Raw genomic sequence first — 20,858 nt, forward strand, 5'->3', positions numbered from 1 at the left:
CACGTCACATGTAATACAAATACGTCACATGTGTTCAGCAGGTAGAGTATCTGCCTTTCCTTGAGGGAGGGAGGAATGGGGTGGGACAAGGAACAAGGGTGTAAATGAACAAGAGGAGCTCTCAGGTACCAATGACATCGTATAAAGCTCGACGTGTGTCCTAAGGAAGCAAGATTGTACTCTCCTCACTAAAGTCTGGAAAGTGGTGAATCTGGGGTCATTGTCAAGAGTGCCCAGGACAGAAGAGGGGAGCCAGCAGTTGCATGGCCCTTCTCGGTGACAGTCACCAAGCCAGGAGCATTCACAGCCTCATGGCATTGAATTTCCAACACCCCCTTCAAGGCAAGGAAAATGATCACCTCGTGTTTTACTATTTTTAAATAAATACTGAGATGATGGCTCAGAGAAATTAAGCCCCAGCGCCTAGCTACTGACAATTAGACATGCTTGCTTCAAAGCCCACATCCTTTCTACATGATAGGAGATGAATTCTCCATCGCTGGAAGCATTCAAGCAGAGCTAACTCTGTAAAGGGAGACATGGAGCATCTAAGGCTCAATGAGATGCAAGGGCGGCTCAGTAACTCTGCCTTCTGAGTCACTGCCTTGGGCTTCCTGACAGGTAAGCCCTGGACCAGGAGGGCTGGGAGGTGTCAAGGTCAGGGTCAGGCTTTCCACCCGAAAGAACCCACATTCGTGTGTCTTCATGTTCCTGCCGAAGCACATCCCTGCCAGTGTCTCCTGCAGTTTGATGGGCTGTGTCTCCACTCAAATTATTTCAAGTCGAGCGGCTGTCAACAAACTGGCCCTTCCAGGTGCATGGCCTGGTGAAGCGAGCCACAGCGCTTGCCCTGACAGAGGAACGGGCTATTAAAAATCAGCCTCAGAGTCTCAAACTGGGGTCGAACTTGCCCTGAAAGTTTCCTGGTAGGTTCTGGGAAACTATCTTCCTGCTTTCAGAGGTGCTGGCACTTGGCCAGAGAGATTATGAAGCCGCTGGGGGGCGTGGGAGGGCAGAGAGCGTTTCTCATTCAACTTGACTTCCCCCAGAGGACTTGGTATAAAGTGCCTGGCAGAGGATCAGGAAATTTGCACCGAATAGAACCATATCTGTTACCCCAAAGACCAAACAGCAATTAATGCCTGCAAATGGGGAGAACAAGCCTACGCTCCACTAGGTACACTCTGCACGGCAACTATGTTGTTAGAGCGATGGAAGACCCCAAACCCCAAATCAGGTGCTGAACTATAAAATTCCGAAGTCTGTCTTTCATGCTACACAGAAGCAGTGTGAAATTCAAGCACATCATCATTGCTCACCGCGATTCTTACAAACGGGCCTAATGAAGGCAGGGATGGCGCGTGAGAGCGCAGATGCGGAGATTTCACGATGAACAGCACAAACAAGCCTCTAATCATGGCTTCACTCAACTTCCTTCCCTGCTGCAAATTCTGAGCCATGTTTAGACTTTGGCAGTAACATGAATTCTTTCTTTTCATAAGGGGAAAAAAAGCCAGTTCTCTCGCATTCACCCTCATCTAACATGGTTTAGTGGAAGTCAGCGATGACATGGGGGAGGTGCTCTGAACTTGGAGTTGAAAGGTGTTTCAGCTAGCTCCACTGTGCCCAAAGTGTGTCAACAGGATGATACCTGTCATAGCCAGAGCCACAGGTATCGCCCTTAGAATAGTGCCTGAGATAAGGGTAAGAATGCACGTAATTTGTCTGGAAGGTCATTCTGGGACACACTGATAGGGATTTGGGGAGGTGAGGCAGGGAAGAGCAGGGAGCCAGTACAAGGGGCATTAACGAGCAGGTTTCCGGGGAGGCAACTGAGGCACAGTCCTGTTGGGGTTGTCTTCAGCTGACATCTGGGGACAGACTAGAACATACCTTGGAGTGCTTGGGAGTTTCCATGTCAGGCGGAAGGACAGGGAGGGATCTGGCCTCCATTTCCCATCCATCCCTGGCCCAGGGCAGGCCCTGAAAGCGTTAACTCCCTGGACATCTGGCCTGCTCCTTGCGCTGGGTGAGAGTGCAGGAGCTCTTAGTAAGATGCTTATTCTGGAACCGGGGATGCTCAGGAGCTATGGGTGGGCCATGGGCTGGCATCTACCACACCTGCCCCCAGGACTGTCCTGATGGGGAGTCAGGGCTCTGGGAACCCTCGGGAATGGATGGAGTAAATGGAGGGAAACTAAGGATGAGGAAGATCATTCTTAGGCTGTAAAATCCTCTGTGGATTCAAAAATGCCTCAGTCTCAAGAGGTGGGGTTGGCCTGGCACATTATTTTAGAATGGTTCTATTTACCCAACACTCCTAAGTTTGCTAAATGTAGTTCCTCCCACTGGGAATGACAATGTCCACCATCGTGAATTTGCTTCGGTTCACATGTCTGTTGTTAAGGCTAACTGCTGTTTACCAGACATTCTGCCTTGACTTACGTCATGGGAAACCGTGAGCAAATGAAGATGTTCTTAAACTTGCACAAGTGCATCACTAATAATTCAGTAAGCATTTACCAAGAGCCAGCCAGGAGCCAGGCAGCATGCTGGTAACGTGAGTAGCTTCCCAGAACTAGAGTTTACAGAGAAAAATTTCATTTGGCCCTAAAACCAGCCCCAGGAGGCAGGCAGGGCTGGCATTAATGCCATCCCACTGTCCACAGGAGAAGGCTAAGGCTTAGGGACATGAAGTGACTTGCCCAGCAGCGGATCTTGCAAAAGGAGCCCCCCATGCTGGGACTGGCTCTCTGTCTCTGTAAGTCAGCTCTGTCGTGAGCCCTGCCATCCACTGTCCCCTCTGAATAAGAGGGCAGGAGGCAAGGGAGAGAGAAACAAACAGGGGGACAGAGAGTGTGAAGGAAGTGGCAGAAAATAACACCGTGACTCCACTGAGAAGCCTTTTGCAAGGCCAATGGCATGAGGTGATTTAGGAGCTGGTAACCCCTGGGGTGGGCACAGGCCTATCTTCAGGGTAATTCCTGGAAGCTCCCAGAAGACAGAGTCGGGGCCAGCTCCCCTTCGAGAGGAAGCGGGAACCCAGAAGAGAGAAGGAATGACTGTCTCACAGCGAGTCAGGGCCCACGCCAAGCAAGTCTGTTCTCTTATCCAGGCCTCTGTTTCCTTCCCCTCTGCGACATGAGACAATAACCGGAAGCCCTCCTGGCTTAGAGGGCCTGTGCAATATTCCTCCACCCTGGCACACAAGGCTCCTCTGCAAACCCATGGGTTTGGATAACTAGCTATTGCACTGATCTGAACATGCCCTGAGCACAGCATCCCTCTGTCAACACGGTCCGTGTCTGTTTGAAAACCATGCAAATAGGAGTATCTGCCAGGCCTAGCTCTGACAGCTGGTAAAGGCTGAACACAAGTGTGGTGAAGGGAGAACTCAAGCAGTGGCTGGCACTGCCACTGATCACCTGCATGTCCCTGGGGGGCACCTCCCTTCCCGGGACCCCAGTTCCCCCATTTATTCCATGAAGTAGTGAGACAAGGTCATCTCTGAGGCCCTGTGCCTGTGACAACCTGCATATCATTATATGTGGGTATCAGCTATAGGGAAGGCAGACAAGAAGGCATCAATGGGGTGGAGGAACTCAACAAGGAAATCTGGATTTGCCCCAGAAAAGTGCCATCATTTTTGACAAGGTGTTAATCATAATCACTACTACTTGCTGAGCAAGAAATACATGCACATATTTCTCTGTATGATCTCATCTAGTTCTTCCCAGATCCCAAGAAAATAGGTAGGATTATGTTCTTATCCGACGGATGAGGACAGCAATGCTCCGAGAGGTGAGGTCACTTGCCTGATGTACTATAGCGATTTAACTCAGGGGGGCCAAACCCGCCCCAATTACTGCCTGTTGCAGCACTCTCCTAATAAACGCCTAAAAGCAGGCACTGGATTTGGTGTCTAATTCTAACATCGGGGGAAGAAAAGGCAGTAAAATTGGCATGCACTCATAGTTGTGATTGGCCAATCAATATTTTACAAAATATTCCCCTAGAATCATATAATTTGAGACCTAGAAAGGCGACAAGAGAATTTAGTTGCAATCGCTCAAAAAAAAAAAGTAAACATCTTTGCCAAGATGCTTACTTTGTTCAACCAATGAAGAAGTAAGGTTTAACAAATGGGAAAATAATTACGTTTGCCTAAAATGACATCTTTTGTGCACGCCAGAGAGCTGACATGCGTTTCAATTACCTGACACGGGAAGACAAATGGGTAAATCTACAAGATTGCATTATGGAGCGATAGTACCCAAGGACGCCTCCCTTGCCTGATCTGAATCCAGTGGGGACATGTCTGAATGAATGTGAGGAACCTGATTTCATTTCTTGCTTTCCCCTGGATGACTCTGAGATCTGCTCATAGTGAGATGACACAGAGGCATGGTGTTCAGAAACACCCAGGGGCTGAAAAACACGGTGTCGACGAATGACCTGTCTAGTGCTTTTGGCTAACGACCCTGCAAAGGGCCACACTGAGCTGCGCTGAGGGTCTGCCTCGAGGAGTGCCCAGCTCCACTCCTCGCGGGTGCCCTGGGCTCTAACAAGCCGCTGCCCCTCCGTCTCCTCCTCATCACACAGGAAACTTGGTTGGGACGATTTCTGAGCCCCTTCCACCTCTGACAGCAGCCAAGTCCAACAGCCCTGGCCGGGTAGCTCAGTTGGTTGCAGTGTTGCTCCAATGTGCCAATGTTGTGGGTTTGATCTCACATCGGCACACACAAAAGAAGCAACCAATGAATGCATTAATAAGTGGAACAAGAAATCAGTGTTTTTCTCCATCTCCCTGTCTCCACTCCCCTTTTTCTCTCGCTCTAAAATCAATCAATAAAAAAAATTTCAAAAGCCCAACAAATAAACAAACAAATAAATAAATGGCCCATGTGCGAGGTGCTCATAGACAAAAAGAAACTACAGAAACACATTAACCAAATACAAAGAATGGACCTTGGGTGCATTCTCCACCAAACCAACTGTAGAGACATTTTTGAGATAATTGGAGAATCAACACAGACTGGAAACGAAAGGATATTAATAATTGTTAAATGCTTCAAGGGTGCTAATAGTATTGTGGTTATGTTTTAAAAAGTCCTTATCTCGTAGAAATGCATACTGCAGTATTTATAGATTGAAATGAGATAATGTCTGGGAGCTGCTTTGCAACGTCACAGCAAACAAGGGCAGGGGTGACAGCGTGGGCCAGGAGAGAGCAGGACTGGCTACATGTTGACAGGGCTGATGCTGGGTGACGCCGGACAGGCTTGCTTACTACTCTGTCAACCTCACAGTCGGAAAGTTTCTATGCTCAAACACTGAAACAATGCAAGGTTTCCCAGAATATTGGAACTGACTGACTGCTCCCCACCCCCCCATACTTTCATGGGTCTCTCAGAGTCACCTGGGGGCACTGAATTGGCCTGGGAAGGCACACAGCTGGGAAAAAATTCTAAATACAGTGAAACTAATGTTTTCACAGAGAAGTGTTTTCTATTGATGTTGATTTCTCTTATCGGGAACATCATACTTCCATTTGTTTTTAAGTATTTTTACTGCATAAAACAACATCCCTGAATACAGAATTCATCAAGTAGAAAGAAGCAGCAACAAAAAGCCTACCTTGAAATTGAGTAAATTTAATGGTCCCCATTCTCTCCCCGTTCCGGAACACAACTTGACCCTAAAAACAAAACAAAACGAAACAAACAGGAACAGAAGAGAAATGCCATATTAGCTCAGACGCTACTGATCTTCGCTGAAATTCATTTAACTGTACAATGCAGTTATTAATATTAGAGGAAAAACAGACTCCCGCTAGATCCTGCTAGATAGACCACAGATGCAAAATTAATTGTTTTTAAACTGGCTGTGTCCCTTTATCGGGCTAATTTGAAGAGCACAAAATCCGTACTGGAACTAACACAGGTGAATTAAAGCCGAGATACTTATCATCATCATCAGCCCAGCTATTTATTAAACATCCACACGTCCCGTGATAACCTAGACCAAGGTCTCCCAGGGTGCTGGCGAGCCAGAGGCAGGGGTGAGGCCCATGGAGTCCGGCCCTGACTGCACCCCTGCCCCACCGGTAAGGATTTGCAGCTTTGCTGAGGCGATTTGGCTGGAGGACCAGAGGGTGGCTGGAGGTTGGTTAGCATTTCTTATTAAGAGCAGAGCATGTTTTTATAAGTTCATCCTGAGTGATGACATCAGCCCCAATTATAACAGGGCTATGGGGCAGCACAAAATTAAGCTTCCTGAGCCTGTGACATGACTAGTGTCACAGGCAGCTGAGCACCTTCATGAGGGACCCTGGAGGCTAAAGATAATGAGTGTCATTTGCACATCTGCTTTGCTGGCTGATGCCAGGGTTCCAGACGCTGAGCAAAACACACTGGGAACATGAAGAAGGACTGTGGTCTCTCCTTGCAAATGTATGAGCCGCCTCAACCTCTGCAACTGTGCAAGGAAATGGCCACATAGTACATCAATGGATCTTATGACAAGTTTGAGTGGAAAGGGGGATAGTCCTGATTTTACAAATCAAGAAACTGACCGAGGGAGGTGATGCACTCTATGTGAGGTCATTGTAAGCTGCTGGAGTTCAAATTCAAGTTTGATGTCAACGACCATGCTGTTTCCCGATAGCATGTTGTTTCTGGTCTGGAAATAAATTCCTCCCCATCATCTTTCCATACTGAGAAACGAGGGGAAGAAACGGTCTTGAAGGCACACGGCTTTACCCACAGTTGTTCTCTCACATCGTCGGGTAATAGCCCAAGTTCGGATCCTGCTGAAACCTCAGGAGAAGGTGCCAGAAAGCATCTCCCTTTGGTGGAAACCCGAAGATGGAGGCCCTCTGGCCTCTGGCACAGAGAGAGAATCACTCAACCTGTTCTCAGAACAAGGAACACCCCCCTAAGGCCACTTTGACACCTCGTTGAAATCCTGAAGACAGCTGTGAGTAGTATCAGTCTGAAATCAAAGCCCACCGAATTCTATATTTAGCTGCCAGTAAGCAATCCCCTGGTGTGTGAAAGCACTTCAGTGTAAGGTGAGACAGGAGCTGTGATTTTATTTCTAGGGATGGTTGAAAAACACAGAACACCTTCCAAAAAGGATCGTTTTTATGCAAATAGGCTGCTTTGCATGGGTGGGAAAGATGCAGAAAAGTGGGAGGGCATTTCTTCGCCTGACAAGGGTGGAGATTCACCCATCTCCTACCAAGCTTTGAAGAATTCCAAAGACTTCTAGATAGAAAACGTGGACAAATTCTGCAGAATCCTTATTAGTTAAACTATTGCAAAAAGCATACGGAACAGTAGTCAAAGCTTCGATGGAATGAGGTATGTGGTGGGGGTGGGGGTGGGGCTGGGGCTGGGGATGAGAAAGAATCTCCCTTTACTTTCCCCCCATTTACCTTTTAACAGAGTGAATTAGTTCACCTTTGAAGTAAGACCTGTCACACTTTCGTTTTTACTCACAATAATAATTTTTTTCTTACAGTAGCTCCTCCCAGCTCCTTAATTTCTCAGGGATTGCAGTGGAGGGACCAGCTCTGAGCTACAGACCTAGCTCTCCCTAAGTGATGACAGCCTCGTCTGCAGCAGGCCTCCGTAAGTGGCAGTGGTCATTTTACTAAAAAATGTTTCACAGAAGAGAGCTGAAATACAAGGGATTTTTTTAAGCACCAAGAAGCTTTCCAAGCCTTGGGAAGAGACTCTCCACGTTATGTGATTTCCACTGGTGCAAGAATGAACTCCTGGACTTTACCCAAGCAGAAACATCAGCCCCCAGGAGACCGAGTTCTCAAACCACACTGCGCAGTCTGCCACGGGAGAAACCTGAGGACTCTGGGGTCCTGCGTCACGACACCCACACAGGTGGGTGCCTGGCTGGGTTGAGGGTCTGCACCAGAGAAGAAGCCAAGGAGCTCTGCGAAGCCCCCGTCTGAGGAAGGCGGGACCTGTGATTCTTTCCTGAAGGAGGTGCCATGGCACCTGCTGGGCTGGTCTGCTGAGACTGACTCTGCTCCCCGGACCATGGCTGACAGGACAGGGACCGTTGTCCCAGCCAGGCCAACCTCTTTGAGACTGAACGTGAGGAAAGACTATACACTGATCAGGTGATTTTCATGAAGTTCTGCCCACGATGTGTCCTCCGTATGGGAAGGTTGTCCATTCACACAGAGTTGCACAAATATTTACCCACCCTGTGCCAGGTACTCTTGTAGGTGCTGACTCCTGCTTTTTCAGAGCTTCATATTTGATTAGGAGGAACAAACCAGACAAGTTTGCCAATAAACGAGTAAGATAATTTCAGTGAGTGAAGAGTGCTGTGAAGGGAATGAAAAGGGAATGGCTGGGAGAGGGGGCAAGTTTATGTGCGGTTGGGAAAGACCTCACTGCAGAAGCAATGTTGGCACCGAGGCCTGCGTGGTAAGAAGGAGAAGATCCAGGTACAGGGAAGGCCATGCCCTTGGGTGGGAAAGGAACAGAAAGGGCCATCCTGGGGAGCAGGGAGGTGAGCCGGCCAGATCCCCTTCTACCTGGAGGTCGTGATGGGGCTCTGGAGAGCAGTCGAGAGCCTAGGGGTGGGGCTTAAGCAAGTAAGTACTGTGATCCGAGTTAACGTTTGAGGAGACTGCTCTGGCTGTGGGGTGGCGGATGGGTGGCAGCAGGGCAAACGAGGAAGCAGAGAAATTGGGGGTTCCCGGCAGCCAGCACCCCAGATGTGAGATGACGGCAGCTTAGGCTGGGGTGGTGGCCAGATTCTCTCTCTTGCCAGCCCAGAGGGCGTTGCCGAGGTGGCTGAGCACTGTGGCCTAAGCAGCAGTGGACTTTCCGTCCCATACTGAGCGGTGGATGCATGGTGTGCTGCCCGATGCCCCCTTAGGATGAAGGCACTCATTACTCAGCAGCTGACAACTGGCTGCTGCTGCATTGCCCTGTACCCAAAGATGTCAATTAAGGGTATGCTCCTTCCTGGGGGCCAGCCTACACCCAACAGTCCATGTGAAGGGCCATAGTTCTAGCCCCCACAGCTCCATTCAGGACCACTCAGGATCCCGAGGTCCCGTGGGACGGCTGCGGCTGCAGCTGCGGCTGCAATCACAGCTGCATCACGCTTCAGCATTCCCCTCTCTGCCTGACCTCGCTTCACTGCCTCCCTCTCGGGTTTTGTTTCCGAGAACACCCCTTGATAAACTTCCTGTACACTCGTCTTTGTCTCAGAATCTGTTTCCTGGGTAACCCAACCTGAGACACTTGCCATTGAAGGTCCCTGGCACTATTTCTCGCCCCCTGAAGGAGCCCGAGGGAAGAGGCTGTGGACGCTGAACGAAGCCCGTGTGGCATGGACACCGCTCCAGCTTCACTGTGGTCGGGCAGCCTGGCCGGGCTGGCTGTGCTCTCTTAAACCTCAGCTGGAGCGGGGATTTTTTCCTCTCCTTCCCACACACGTATCCTTTATTTAGATATAAATAAATAAATTTATTTAAATGCTACATATATAAATGCCGTGACTCTCCTTAAGCTTCTGCCCTGTGCGATCCCATGGCTGTGACTGAGGACCATCACATCCACTCAAGATCAATCCATGTGATTGATCCAAAGCAATGGAGTCTGGCAGCTCTAGCTGTGGTGACAGCTGATGTCTGCCTATTGCTCACAATACATACTCATTTTATGCCCCCCTGTGTGGCAGGAGCCCAGAGCCTGGAAACCACATTTCCCAAAATCCCCTGCCTGCTGGTTTCCATTTAGATTCTGCTAGTGAGCAGCATTCATGGGAGATTAGAAAGTGTGCATAAGGGAAAATCCATTGGTTTCTGCCTTGGCTGCCACGGCAGGAGTGCTGGGTATCTGCAGGTGTCCGTGGGCCTCAGCCGCCCTGCCCTGGCAGTGTGGGGGCGCTCCGGGCCACCTGCTCGGGGGCCAGTGGCGGGGGCTCTCTAGAACAGTAGATAATGTCATGGCAGGAACCCCAAAGACTGGGGAGCTTGGGTCCCCATTATTTGATCTGCATTCCAAATTGTGGCTGTGGTCATTCTTATACACTGCTCAGACATTAGAAACCATTGCCAATCAGTGGACAGGTGAGACAACAGACCACTCCAGGCATCACAGAGGGAGGGGCGATGTTGCTCCCTGGTTTTTTCTGCCAGCCCAGGGGGCTTGGCCATTTCTGTGAGCGCTTGTCTCCAGTGACAGCTCCTCCATCCCGTCAGAAGTTGTGACCGGTTTCCTGTTTGAAGTCTCCCTATGAAATGCCTGATGCGGTTTCCGTTTTCTTGACTGCACGCTGATGGGTCATGAATTCCACCTTCTGAGGAGTATGTAAGAGTGGCCACGGAGCTCATCTGGGATGAAAATAAAGTAACGGAGGTAAAACCCCAGGTGGATGATTTATAAGGATTTTTTTTTTTCCTGAAAAGGACATTGCTCGTGTCAAGAAAAGCAGGCTGTTCCACAAAAGCCGATTCACACCCTAACAGTTCAGGCTGCACGGGGAGCCATAAGGCTGCATTTTCTCTTTCAGAGAGATCTTCAGAATGCACACGATAAGGTGGAAAGAAAACGAAGAGGCAGTGTTCACCAGACAAGAGTAAATACTGGCATCGGTGTGACCTTGCACAGTCACCGAGTGTTTCTGAGCATCCGTTCCCCTATTCAAACAATAGTGAGAATGAACAATGTCTGCTCCTCAGGATGGTTTGCGAAGATTAAAGTAGACAATTGTGACAAGGACATAACCCGGGGTTGGTGCACAATAAAGGTTTACTCTTAGAATTCCTCCAGGTAATCTGAGTTGGCAAAACTCCACCTGATGTTCATTCTGAATGCCCAGAAAAATCAGTGGAGAGTAAAAACCCTAGTCTAAGGAAGGATTCCAGCAGCCAGTAGGTTCCAGCAGCCTCCTCTTGGAAAAATTAATTGTTTCCATTGTTTATCTTTAATGTTTCACTACTAAGCATGAGTAAATTCCACTCCAACGACAGTTTATGAATTGTACGAGTCAGGCCCCACGTTGGTCTCTTTCAGTTTCACAGCGGAGGGCAAAGATGCCCTGCCCTTGAAATGACCTGCTGTCCAGCTGGAGCTGGAGGCTAAGACGGAGAGAGGACCCACTTGGTGCAGCCTAGTGTCCTGGAAGCCTGGGCGCATGGAGGGACACAGTCTCTGCAGATCACTGTACAGGTATTTAGGGAAGGATCACCTTCCTTAATGTGAACCTGACGGAGTTCTTGCCTCTGGGCAGTTGTGTTTGTCTTTGGGAGGTGTGAACACGCACACGCACCTGACTGTTTGGGGACACGACATGTGCCCTGCTGGGTCACTCAGGCAGCAAACTGTCTGAGGAGATGCGAGGACGATGGGGGGCCCTGGTTGGCTCCCCGGATGGGGGAGCACCCTGCTACCTGTGTGGCGGTCCGAGTGCACTTCAGACCATCCTGCTGCTAGCCGTGCACCCGAACCTTGCTGGTCTCAAACAAATGGTGGGGACTTTGCGAAAACACTGGGGTTGGACTGCTGGTCAGATGAGGGTTGAGAGCCTCATGACGTGGAGAAGAAGGTGACTTCTTTTCCCCAGGGGATGATGGGACTTAAAGGTGAAACACACTCTTTTCCCTGCATGTCCCCTTGGGCCATAGGTCAGGTTACATGTTGTCTACTATTTAAAATATTTTCTTACACTGAAAGGTCTTTCCATAGGCCCAAGCCTTGAGCAAAGTCTGATCTGCCTCCTGGGTCTCGAGCAGTGGGTCTGCGGGGACTTAAGGGGAGGGGCAGGGTGGGACATGTGGTCTGCCCCCACTGTCACCCTCTGCTGATTGGCAGTAATGTAGGGGTGTCTTTCTGTGGGGCCGGGATCACACAGCCCGAAGGGTTCAAGTGATGACCGGTCCCAAATCGAGTGGCCTCAGGCAGGGCTGGGCGCAGCGTGGAGGAGTGAAGACCAAGGGGAGATGGCAGGGTGGATGGCCCCGGAGGGGCAGGACTGCCTTTCCTTTCAGTAACAATGCAAGGGTCAGGTTTGTTTAGACTAGCAAAATATCGGAAGTGAAGAAAATGTCTGAGAAATAGGGCGACAGTGAAGTAAATGGCGTGGGATGGACACACGATGAAATATCATGACACATGCTTTCAATGAGCCAGCACTGTTGAGCATCTAACATGCGCTAGGCGTGTGCCAGGGAGGCACCAGACAGAGGGGGCAAGATCAATACGGCCCTGGACTTCATAGAGCTTGCAGTCTGATGGGAGATATAGACATTAAATAGCAAAAACACTGATAGATATGTAATTACAAACTATAATCCGTGATATGAAGGAAAAAACAGGGTACTATGAGAGAGAATGGCAATAAGACCCCCATTTAGACTGAGGGGTCAAGGGGGGCTTTTTTCTGGGGAGGTGGCGTTTGCACTGAGACCTGAAGGATTAGTGAAGAGGGAGGGGAAGAGTACCCTGGGAGGAGGGAATTGCAAGTGTAAGGTCCTGAGGCAGGAAAGAGATTGAGAAATTGAAGAAGCTGAAAAAGGCCTGTGGATCCAACAGTGGCCACTGGGAAGGAGATGAGCATGGAGTGTAACTGCCAGGTGGACAGGAGCAAGGTCATGCAGAACCTCACGGGCTGCATCAAGGACATTGGGCCTCATTTTGAACGCAAGGGGAGCAAGTCACCGAAAGGTTTTAAACAAGGGTTTAAAATGACAATTACTTGAATTGAGTGATGACAATTACTTAAAATTACAATTACTTGAATTCAATTACTTGAATTCCACAGACTTGAACAAGACATTATAAAAGCTATGGAAGACTGGAAAAGGTAATAATCTGATTGATTGTGCCAGATACTGGCTCGCTGTTCACCAAATCCATTTCCCTTTCTTCCTGGGCACATGGTTAGACTGCATTTTCCAGCCTCCCTTGCAATTAGGTCACGTGACGGTTCCAGCCAATGGAATGTGGGTCGAGTGGCACATACACTATTCCGGGTCTGGCTCATGAAAACCTCCCACAGGACTATTCACGCTCCTTCACTTCTCCGATCTGCTAACTAGATTGACGGAATCTATCAGGGAACTCAGAGGCCTGGGGGACAGTGGGGACACAAGACAGAGCAGCCTGGGTCTACGAACCACCGTGTGGAAAGGCTCTCCACCAACCAGAAAGAACTACTTCAGATTCTGAATAAGAGAGAGATAAATTTCTACTGTGTTAACCCACTGAGATTCTGAAGACATTTTTGTCATAGCAGCTAGTGTTATTTATCCTAACTAATACCATAACTAAGTAAAAAAGACAAGATAAAAATTATATATACAGTATGTTGGCAGTTATCTAAAAATCTTTCTCACAAAGTCAAAATGTTAACACTAGTTGGTCCTGGGCTATGCGATTATGGCTTTTTATTCTTTTCACTTTTCAATATCCTATAATGAGCATCTATTATTTTAATAAAAGGAAAATTTTATTAAAAACTTTTTTTGAAAGGATATTATAAGGACGCACATTTGTACAGGCAAAAATAGCAACATCATCACCAACACAATAATACTCTCTCTTGGAATAGATTAATTTTTACTGACAGCTTTGAGTTTTCCTGAATAAGCGCCAGAGATCTGTGCAAGCATAAGCATATTTCCCCTCAACTTAGAACGAGGGGAAGCAACGAACACGGCGCCTGAAGATATCGGTCCAGGCCACGCTCTGCCATTTCCCAGGAGGAGAACCCGGGCCGATTCCCTTCTCACCTCTGTTCTCAGGGTTTGTTCTGCGGAACACACAAGGAGAACACTGTTTCAGTCATTTTTAATCTCTGCTGAGATGTTGCTGTATGTTTCCTAAGATTTTTTTCTGGGCTTCTCCTTCATTAGTAAATTCTTAACAACTCCAGTGGGATGATCTATGTATTGTTATCATTATTATCTCAGTTTAATAGAGGAGGAAAGTGAGGATCTGAGAGGGTAAGACATCTGCCTGGGGTCACGTACCCAGGAGGCAATAGAATGAGGACCCACCCTGAATGCGTCTGGCTTCAGGCTCAGGCTTCTCATCACATACTCTCTCCCCTCCCTGTGCGAGAACCAGTCCTGAGTAGCACTGGGCAGGGGTAGGCAGAGAAGGAGGCAAAGTGACTGGTCAGGGACGTGTTGGCAAACACGTAACAACGGGCTTTTCAGGGGAAACACTGGGGTTCTCAGATTTGTAGCGTTGACCCATTTCCTTGGTGTAAATCCTCCCACCAGGGCAGACTTCAAGCTGTCAGCCATTGGACAACTGGATCGCTAATTCCCGATCGTTTAACAACTGCCCCTTGGCTCTCAGGAGGCGGTAGGAACTAGCTCCAGTCCTCCGAGTGACTAAACCTTCATGCCAGGAACGCAAAGGGGACTGCAACCTGCCTTGTTTTCACTCTTCTCGGGAATGGAGGCTTCAGATCAGGGGGAAACAGCTGGAGAGAACAGCTGTTCTGGTTTTCCACCTACTGTTTCCGCTCCCCAGTTGCCCTTCTCCCCTCTGCTCTGGGATGCTAGGGCTGGGACTCTGAGAGTCCTGTCTCCCAGGCTCCCTTCCCATGAGCTCCGGCCAACAGGAGACTCTGAAGGAGAGTGGGATGCTGGAGCACAGAAGGACGCAGGAGTCCCTGTTTCCCTGCTCCTGTCAGGGTCCTGCCTCCAGCTGCTGTCCACACTTCCAGCACAGTGCTGCCACACCCCCGAGGGGTGCCAGCAGTGGGGGGTCGGTGGTCCTTCTCAGATGTCTGGGTGCCAGCTGCGTGGGCCTTCTCCCCGGAGCCCCCAGGCTCTGGACGCCTCACGGCTCCCTTTCATTCTTCTAGCCCGAGGGGCGGTTACTACTTCGTTCGGCAGCTGGTAGGTATCTCTGCCCCCTCAGTGTTCCGTTTATACCTCTTTCTCCTTCCAATACCTACTAGACAACCCCCCTTATGAAATCCCCACTGATGGAAGTGCCTAGAGGGGTCTCTGTCTTTCTCCATGGACCCCACCTCTCCATCTTCCATGTATCCCTAGAGGACCTGGCCTTCCCAGCACAAAGCCTACATGTCAGGCCCCAATTAAAATGGCCCTCCCCACCCACACCCTTGATGGGTGCTAGCACACGCCAGCCCTGCCCCCAACTTAGGGGGTGCCCGTGTGCTCTTCCTCCACTCTGAGCTACACACTGTGCCTGCCTCCTGCTGGAATGGAAACCACCTCCCCCACCCCTACTGCACCCCCTTAGGGCAGGAAAGTGCCTTTTCCTCTTCAAGGCCTGGGAGGGAGCAGGAGTTCAGACCAGCTGCTAAACAGCACGGAGTGCATTGAATGAAGTAGGTTCCCTAGTTTTAGGGGGACACTGGAGCAATGTCCCTCGGGAAGAGCCATGAAGTGGAGGGAGAGGGAAAGGACGCTGGGCAAGAGCAGAGGCTCAGCGTCTTTTGGTGCCAGGGGCTGAGAGCTGAGCAGTGCCCGTGGCCGAGCAGCTGGTCATCAGAGGTCCTGAGGTTATCATGGGTCAGGACATAGAGATGCCACTGTGGGAGATGATCGCTGGGGGCCTGTGTCCCCCAGGCTTCCAGTCCCAGTTTCGTCACCACCTCCCTGTGTCCCATGATGAGGTTCCTTCCTCTCTCTGGGTCTTGGTTTCCTCGCACACAAAATGAGGGGGCAGCTGCCACATCCTGCATTTGCTGACAGGTTCCTCTGAGACACCCTGTGCTTATGCCAGACCCCGGGGAGCTGCAATGACTAAGCCAAAGTCCTCGTCTTCTAGACGCTCCCATTCTAATGCAGGTGACAGGTTAAACACAAAAACAACCACAAGGCAGTGTGCTAACTGGTAGGAGAGGGTGGTTACAGAGGGTATGGACGTGCAGGCAAAGGGCCCCTTTCTCATGAGGCAAAGGCTTGGAGGGGAGAGGGAAGAATCAGTGTGAGTTAACCAGGCAAAGGGGATGGGAGAGCGAACATTCTGGGCAGAGGGAAGAGTGTCTGTAAAGGCTTGGAAGCAAGCTGGCTCTCTGGAGAGCCAGAAGGAAGGGCAAGGTTGCTGGTGGGTGGCACGCAAGGGGTAGGGGGCTGGTGGAGGCAAGGAAGGCAGGAGCCACCTCCGACAGGGCTTCAGACCTCACGTTCCCAATGAGGGCCACAGGAGGGGTGTACTGGGGGAGTAACAAGTCCAACGTGCTCTTCAAAGTGAAGGAAATCCTGCCGTTTGTGACGACATGATGGACCTGGAGGATGTTATACTAAGTGAAATTAGCCAGACACAGTAAGACACATTCTACGTGGCATCACTTATATGTGGCCTCTACAGCAGCTAAGCTAAACTCAGAGAAGCAGAGAGCACATGGGGCTGCCAGGGGTGGGGGGTGTGAAATGGGGAGATGCTGGTCCCCGCTTCCAGCTGTGCAGGGCGAGGCAGTCCTGGGGCTGCGATGCACGGCACGGTGACCATGGCTGACAGTGCTGCACTGGGTACCGAAACGCCAAGAGGAGAGATGCTGAGTATACTCAGAAGAAAAAAAAAAGAAAAGAAAGAAGATGGTAACTCTGTGAGGTAACAGATATGTTAATTAGCTTGACTGAAATGAGGTGATATACACAGTGTATGCGTATATCACATCATCAAATTGTATAGCTTACATATGCATACAATTTCTATTTGTATGCCCCAATAAAACTAAAAAAAAAGTTACTTTGGCTGCTGCACAGAAAATGGACGGGTGCAAGGGCAAGCCCAGGGGCCAGGAAGAAGCCCGTCAGAAGCTGCTGTGGAACCCAAGGGAGAGACGAGAGTGACATGGATGGAGAGGCATCCATGCTTCAAAAGATGGGAAGGAGGTGAAGTCGCCAGGGCTCAGAAATGCCCAGGCATGAGGGTGAAGGAAGCTGGAGGAGCTGGAGGAGCAGAGAACGGGGCTCTGAGGTCTGGGCAGATGGATGGACGGTGCTGGCATCCCTCACCTGCACAGTCAGCAGAGGGGAGCTGGCTGGACCACTCAGTGGGTCTGTGCCCAGCTTCCCCAATGGGTGGCTGAGCCAAAGGACCCTTCTAGCTCTCAAGCCTTGCATCATGAGGCCCCTCCAGGCTTTCTGCCCCCCCCCTCCTCTTTTCCTGGTCATTTGCAGATGCAAGCATCCCCAGGATTAGAAATATTTAATTTTGCTTTACTGTATGTTCTATTTTTGTTAAATAGATTAGTCTCCACTGGGAAAACCAAATTGCTGACCAGTCGAGCTAAAAGTCTGAGACATGCAGTTTGCAATCTGTTGGAATCTTCACTTGAAGCTGGGGGGGGGGGGAGGGGCACAGCTTGACCTGGGGGGCAGGGCAGGGCAGGGCTCAAAGGAGACAGCTGGTACAGCAACAGTCCAGGTGTGAGGCTGGGGTCTTGGGCTACAGAGAGGCCAGGCAGAAAGAAAGGCACAGAGCAGAGAAGCCTTAAAGGGACAACTGGAAGAACCTGGGGACTCAGGGACAGGTGATTCAGAGGGGCGTTGTGTTGGCAGGTAGGCCTCTGGGATTCTAGCCTGGGATCCCCTAGCTCTTGGGTTCAGTGTCTCCTCATGTGTCAGGAGATGAAGTTTATACGATCTGAAAGCCAGGCCCAGAATGGCCTTGCCTAGGAAGGAACTTGATGAGTCTCCTGGACAGAAGGTGAGACCCTGAGTACATCTGAGCCACAGAAGCCAGGGCAGTCAGCGGGGGAAAAGAGGAGGGAGGCTTTTTTCCTGCGGAGAAGAAGGAGGCCGGAGGGGAGTGGGAGGTGGGGAGAGACCCCAGGAGAAGGGGCCCCTGAAAGACGGCAGGGTGGCGAAGATGACATGCCCAGCCTGGGGTTGCTCAAATGGCACTCTGTGGTACAGATTTCCTTCCACCCGCCCCGCAAATCTTCACTGGAACCCCTCACAGGTCCTCAGAAAAGGGAGTGGTGTTTCTGTTTTACATGGTTGTCATCATTAATGTGGCTCAGAGCTGAGGAAAACACAAAGGGTTATGGGAGGGTCCAAATCCTGAACGAATTCAGCAGAGGCAGGACCACGAGCGTGTGGGTCCCCAGGAATGGGAAGGAATCTTGGGGCTCGCTGTGGGCATCCTAGAACTGAGGACACGAGAGACGGGGCTTCCTGACAGCCTCTCCAAGCTCCCAATGGCTGACGTCCAGTTACAATGAGCTGCTGGGGCTGGGCAGGGAGCTCTCCAAGTCCCGACTGTGTCTCGGTTTCTCCATCTGTAAGATGGTTTGTGTGTGAGCTTGCATCTGCCAGTGTGCGTGTGCACCAGTGCATACGTACATGGCAGGGCAAGCCATACTGATGTGACAGTCTCCCGGGCTCCTCCCAGCCCCATTGGCCTGATGAGTCCCGATGACTCATCATTCCCATCTCCCACCTTGGAAACAGCAGACTGGGCTGGCAGGCAGGTGTCCCTGGCACCGCTGACTGAGAGCCCATTCTCCCTTTCGGCTGTTCCCCCCCAAGGATCCCAGATGGCTCACGGGGGTGGGGTGGGTACCATTCACTCGGGCTAAACCTAAAAATCTTCCACCAACTAAAAAAAAACCCTCCATTAATTTTCCTGGGAAGGGAAGAGACAGAGGTCGGCAGAGGGGAAAACAGAATGGGAGAGAAGGGCGGCTGTGCGGACAGCCTGACTGGCTGGCTCAGGCTGCTGAGGCTTGGGAGGCTGCGTCTAGCTGCAGAAACCAGGAGGCAGCCTGTGAAATGCCAGGGACAGAGCAGAAGCAAACACAGTGGGTGTCTTCAGCTGTTTGCGGGCCTGGTGTGGGGCGAGCTGAAGCCAGTGAGGGGGATCTAGGAACCCCTCTGGGTGAGATGAGGGTGTCTCTTTTCCTAGGTCATGGCTGGCCTGGGTTTGCAGGGGTCCTCCCCTCCCACCCACTGTGGCTCTTCTAAGACGGCTGCTCAAGTTATGGGTCCTGCTGGTGAATTCGAGTGCCATAATTCCTTATATTTATAGGATTTGCACCTTATTTATAGCTGCCTACTTTATGTTTCTCGCTCAGTAACGGCTCCCCCTGTGGATGATGGTAGTATCCTGATTTGAATTTAGAGACCGAGATAGTCCGGATCTGCGACAGCCCACTGCACCATGGCCCTGGTGGTTTTCACCTCCAGGCGATCACACCCCTGTCCAGTCACCTCCCATGCTGAACAGGGCTGGCCTGTGTGAACAGGAGAATATTCCAGAAATGCCAGAGTGTGATTTCGAAGACTCGATCACACAGAGACACTGCCGCTACAGACTTGCTTTCTTTTGGCTCTCTCTTGCTGGGGAAGCCAGACACCTTGTTTCAAGGACACCCAAGGAGCCCTGTGGAGAGGTCCCTGTGGTGAGCAACTGAGTCCTTCTGTCCATGGGCAGCAGTGACTCATCAGCCACGCAAGGGAGCTGTCTGGGAAGCGCGTCTCCAGCCCCAGTAGGCTCGAGGAGACTGTGGTCCCACGGACACCTTGCCTGCCTGGATATGAGAGACTCTCAAGCCAGCACCTTTCAGCTAAGTCACTCCTGAACTCCTGACCCACAGGAAGTATGTGAGCTAATAAAGTCTAGTGTTGCTTTAAGCTTCTGTGCTTTGGGATAACTTGTTATGAAGTAATAAATAATAAATACAGAGTCACAGAAGGAAAGAGAATTAACCCTGGACGGTCCAAAAGAAGGGACCTTCTTAAGGACTCCTGACTGCGTGGGGTCAGAATAAGAGAGCAAATAAGGAAAGTGATGTGTCCATACATCAGCAGAGGCAGGAGCGGCTACACACCTCAGAGTAAAGGTGCGAAGGGAAAAATAAGACACTCAGAGCTTCACGGGGGTGGGAGCCACAAAGGAGAAGCCACGGCCAGGAGGGGAGGGGCACAGCAAGTACAGGAGATGCAGCTCGAGGCAGGGCAGGGGCTGCACTGGGACTTCCCTCTCCTCTTGGCCTCCAGTCTCCTGCCTGTGCTCCCCACTGGCCAAACCCAACCAGAAGCCTGAAGACAATGGATCCCAGGTGATGTCAACCATAGGACTAGCCTCTCAGTGTGCAGACAAGGACAGAGAATGGGTCCACGGGAGGACAGAAGAGAGAAAAACCAACACAGAGATCCACCTGGCCCTCCTGGCAGCCTTTCTCTATGAAGCCGACTCACTGCAGGGCTGCGTCACATGACTTACATGATACCAATCAAGGCAGCCTACCCTCTAGCCACAGTGATTGGTTTGGGGATGGGCCCAAGTCAGCCAATCAAGGCAAAGGGAATGCATTTTCAGGGACTTAGTTGGCGCTACTGGGGAAATGGGCGCCCTCTTTTGCTGGACTTGGTGCTGTAATGATGGGACCAGACGCCACTGTGAAGGAGCTGAGAACGGAGCTGGCACAGAAGAAAGCAGACCCGGGGTGGGTTGGGAGCGGGGGCGGGGGCGGGGGGAGAGAGGCCTCATCCCAAACGTCACTCTTATCTTTGGTTAAGTGCAGTTTTCTGTTATCTGCACCAGAAGCATCCTGGATGGAACATCCTCATCCACGGCCTTGACAACCGTGTGGCAGCTCTGGGCAGGCTGGGCAGGTCTACCGTTCTAGGGATGGAGAAAATGAGGTTCAGCTCTCTTTATCACTCTGCAACCAGTTCATTTAAATTCATCATTAAGAAAAATAAATAAATAAAAATAAAAATAAATTCATCATTAAGTTCACTACACCAGCCTGGGTTTGGGGTGTATATTGCATGTGCATTGTGTGACTTTAGACTTCTGACTTCTATTTCTGAGGCTCTGATGTGTATGGCCTGTTAAGCAAAGTTGCTTCAAACTCTCTTTAGAAGTAGG

The 20,858-nt window shown here is 50.5% G+C and overlaps 1 protein-coding gene across 1 annotated transcript in view; it reads right to left on the reverse strand.

Moving 5' to 3' along the window:
* Positions 1-20,858, reverse strand: part of GABBR2 (gamma-aminobutyric acid type B receptor subunit 2) — a 337,904-nt gene that overhangs the window by 89,874 nt on the left and 227,172 nt on the right. The window contains exon 8 of the mRNA XM_037035951.1: positions 5,638-5,698. Within this exon, the coding sequence (XP_036891846.1) occupies positions 5,638-5,698 (61 nt within the window). The remainder of the gene's footprint in view (positions 1-5,637; positions 5,699-20,858) is intronic.

This window comes from Sturnira hondurensis, unplaced genomic scaffold (genome assembly GCF_014824575.4).
Source record: "Sturnira hondurensis isolate 20B ecotype Veracruz unplaced genomic scaffold, ASM1482457v3 Scaffold0022566, whole genome shotgun sequence".
NCBI classification, from domain to species: Eukaryota; Metazoa; Chordata; class Mammalia; order Chiroptera; family Phyllostomidae; genus Sturnira; species Sturnira hondurensis.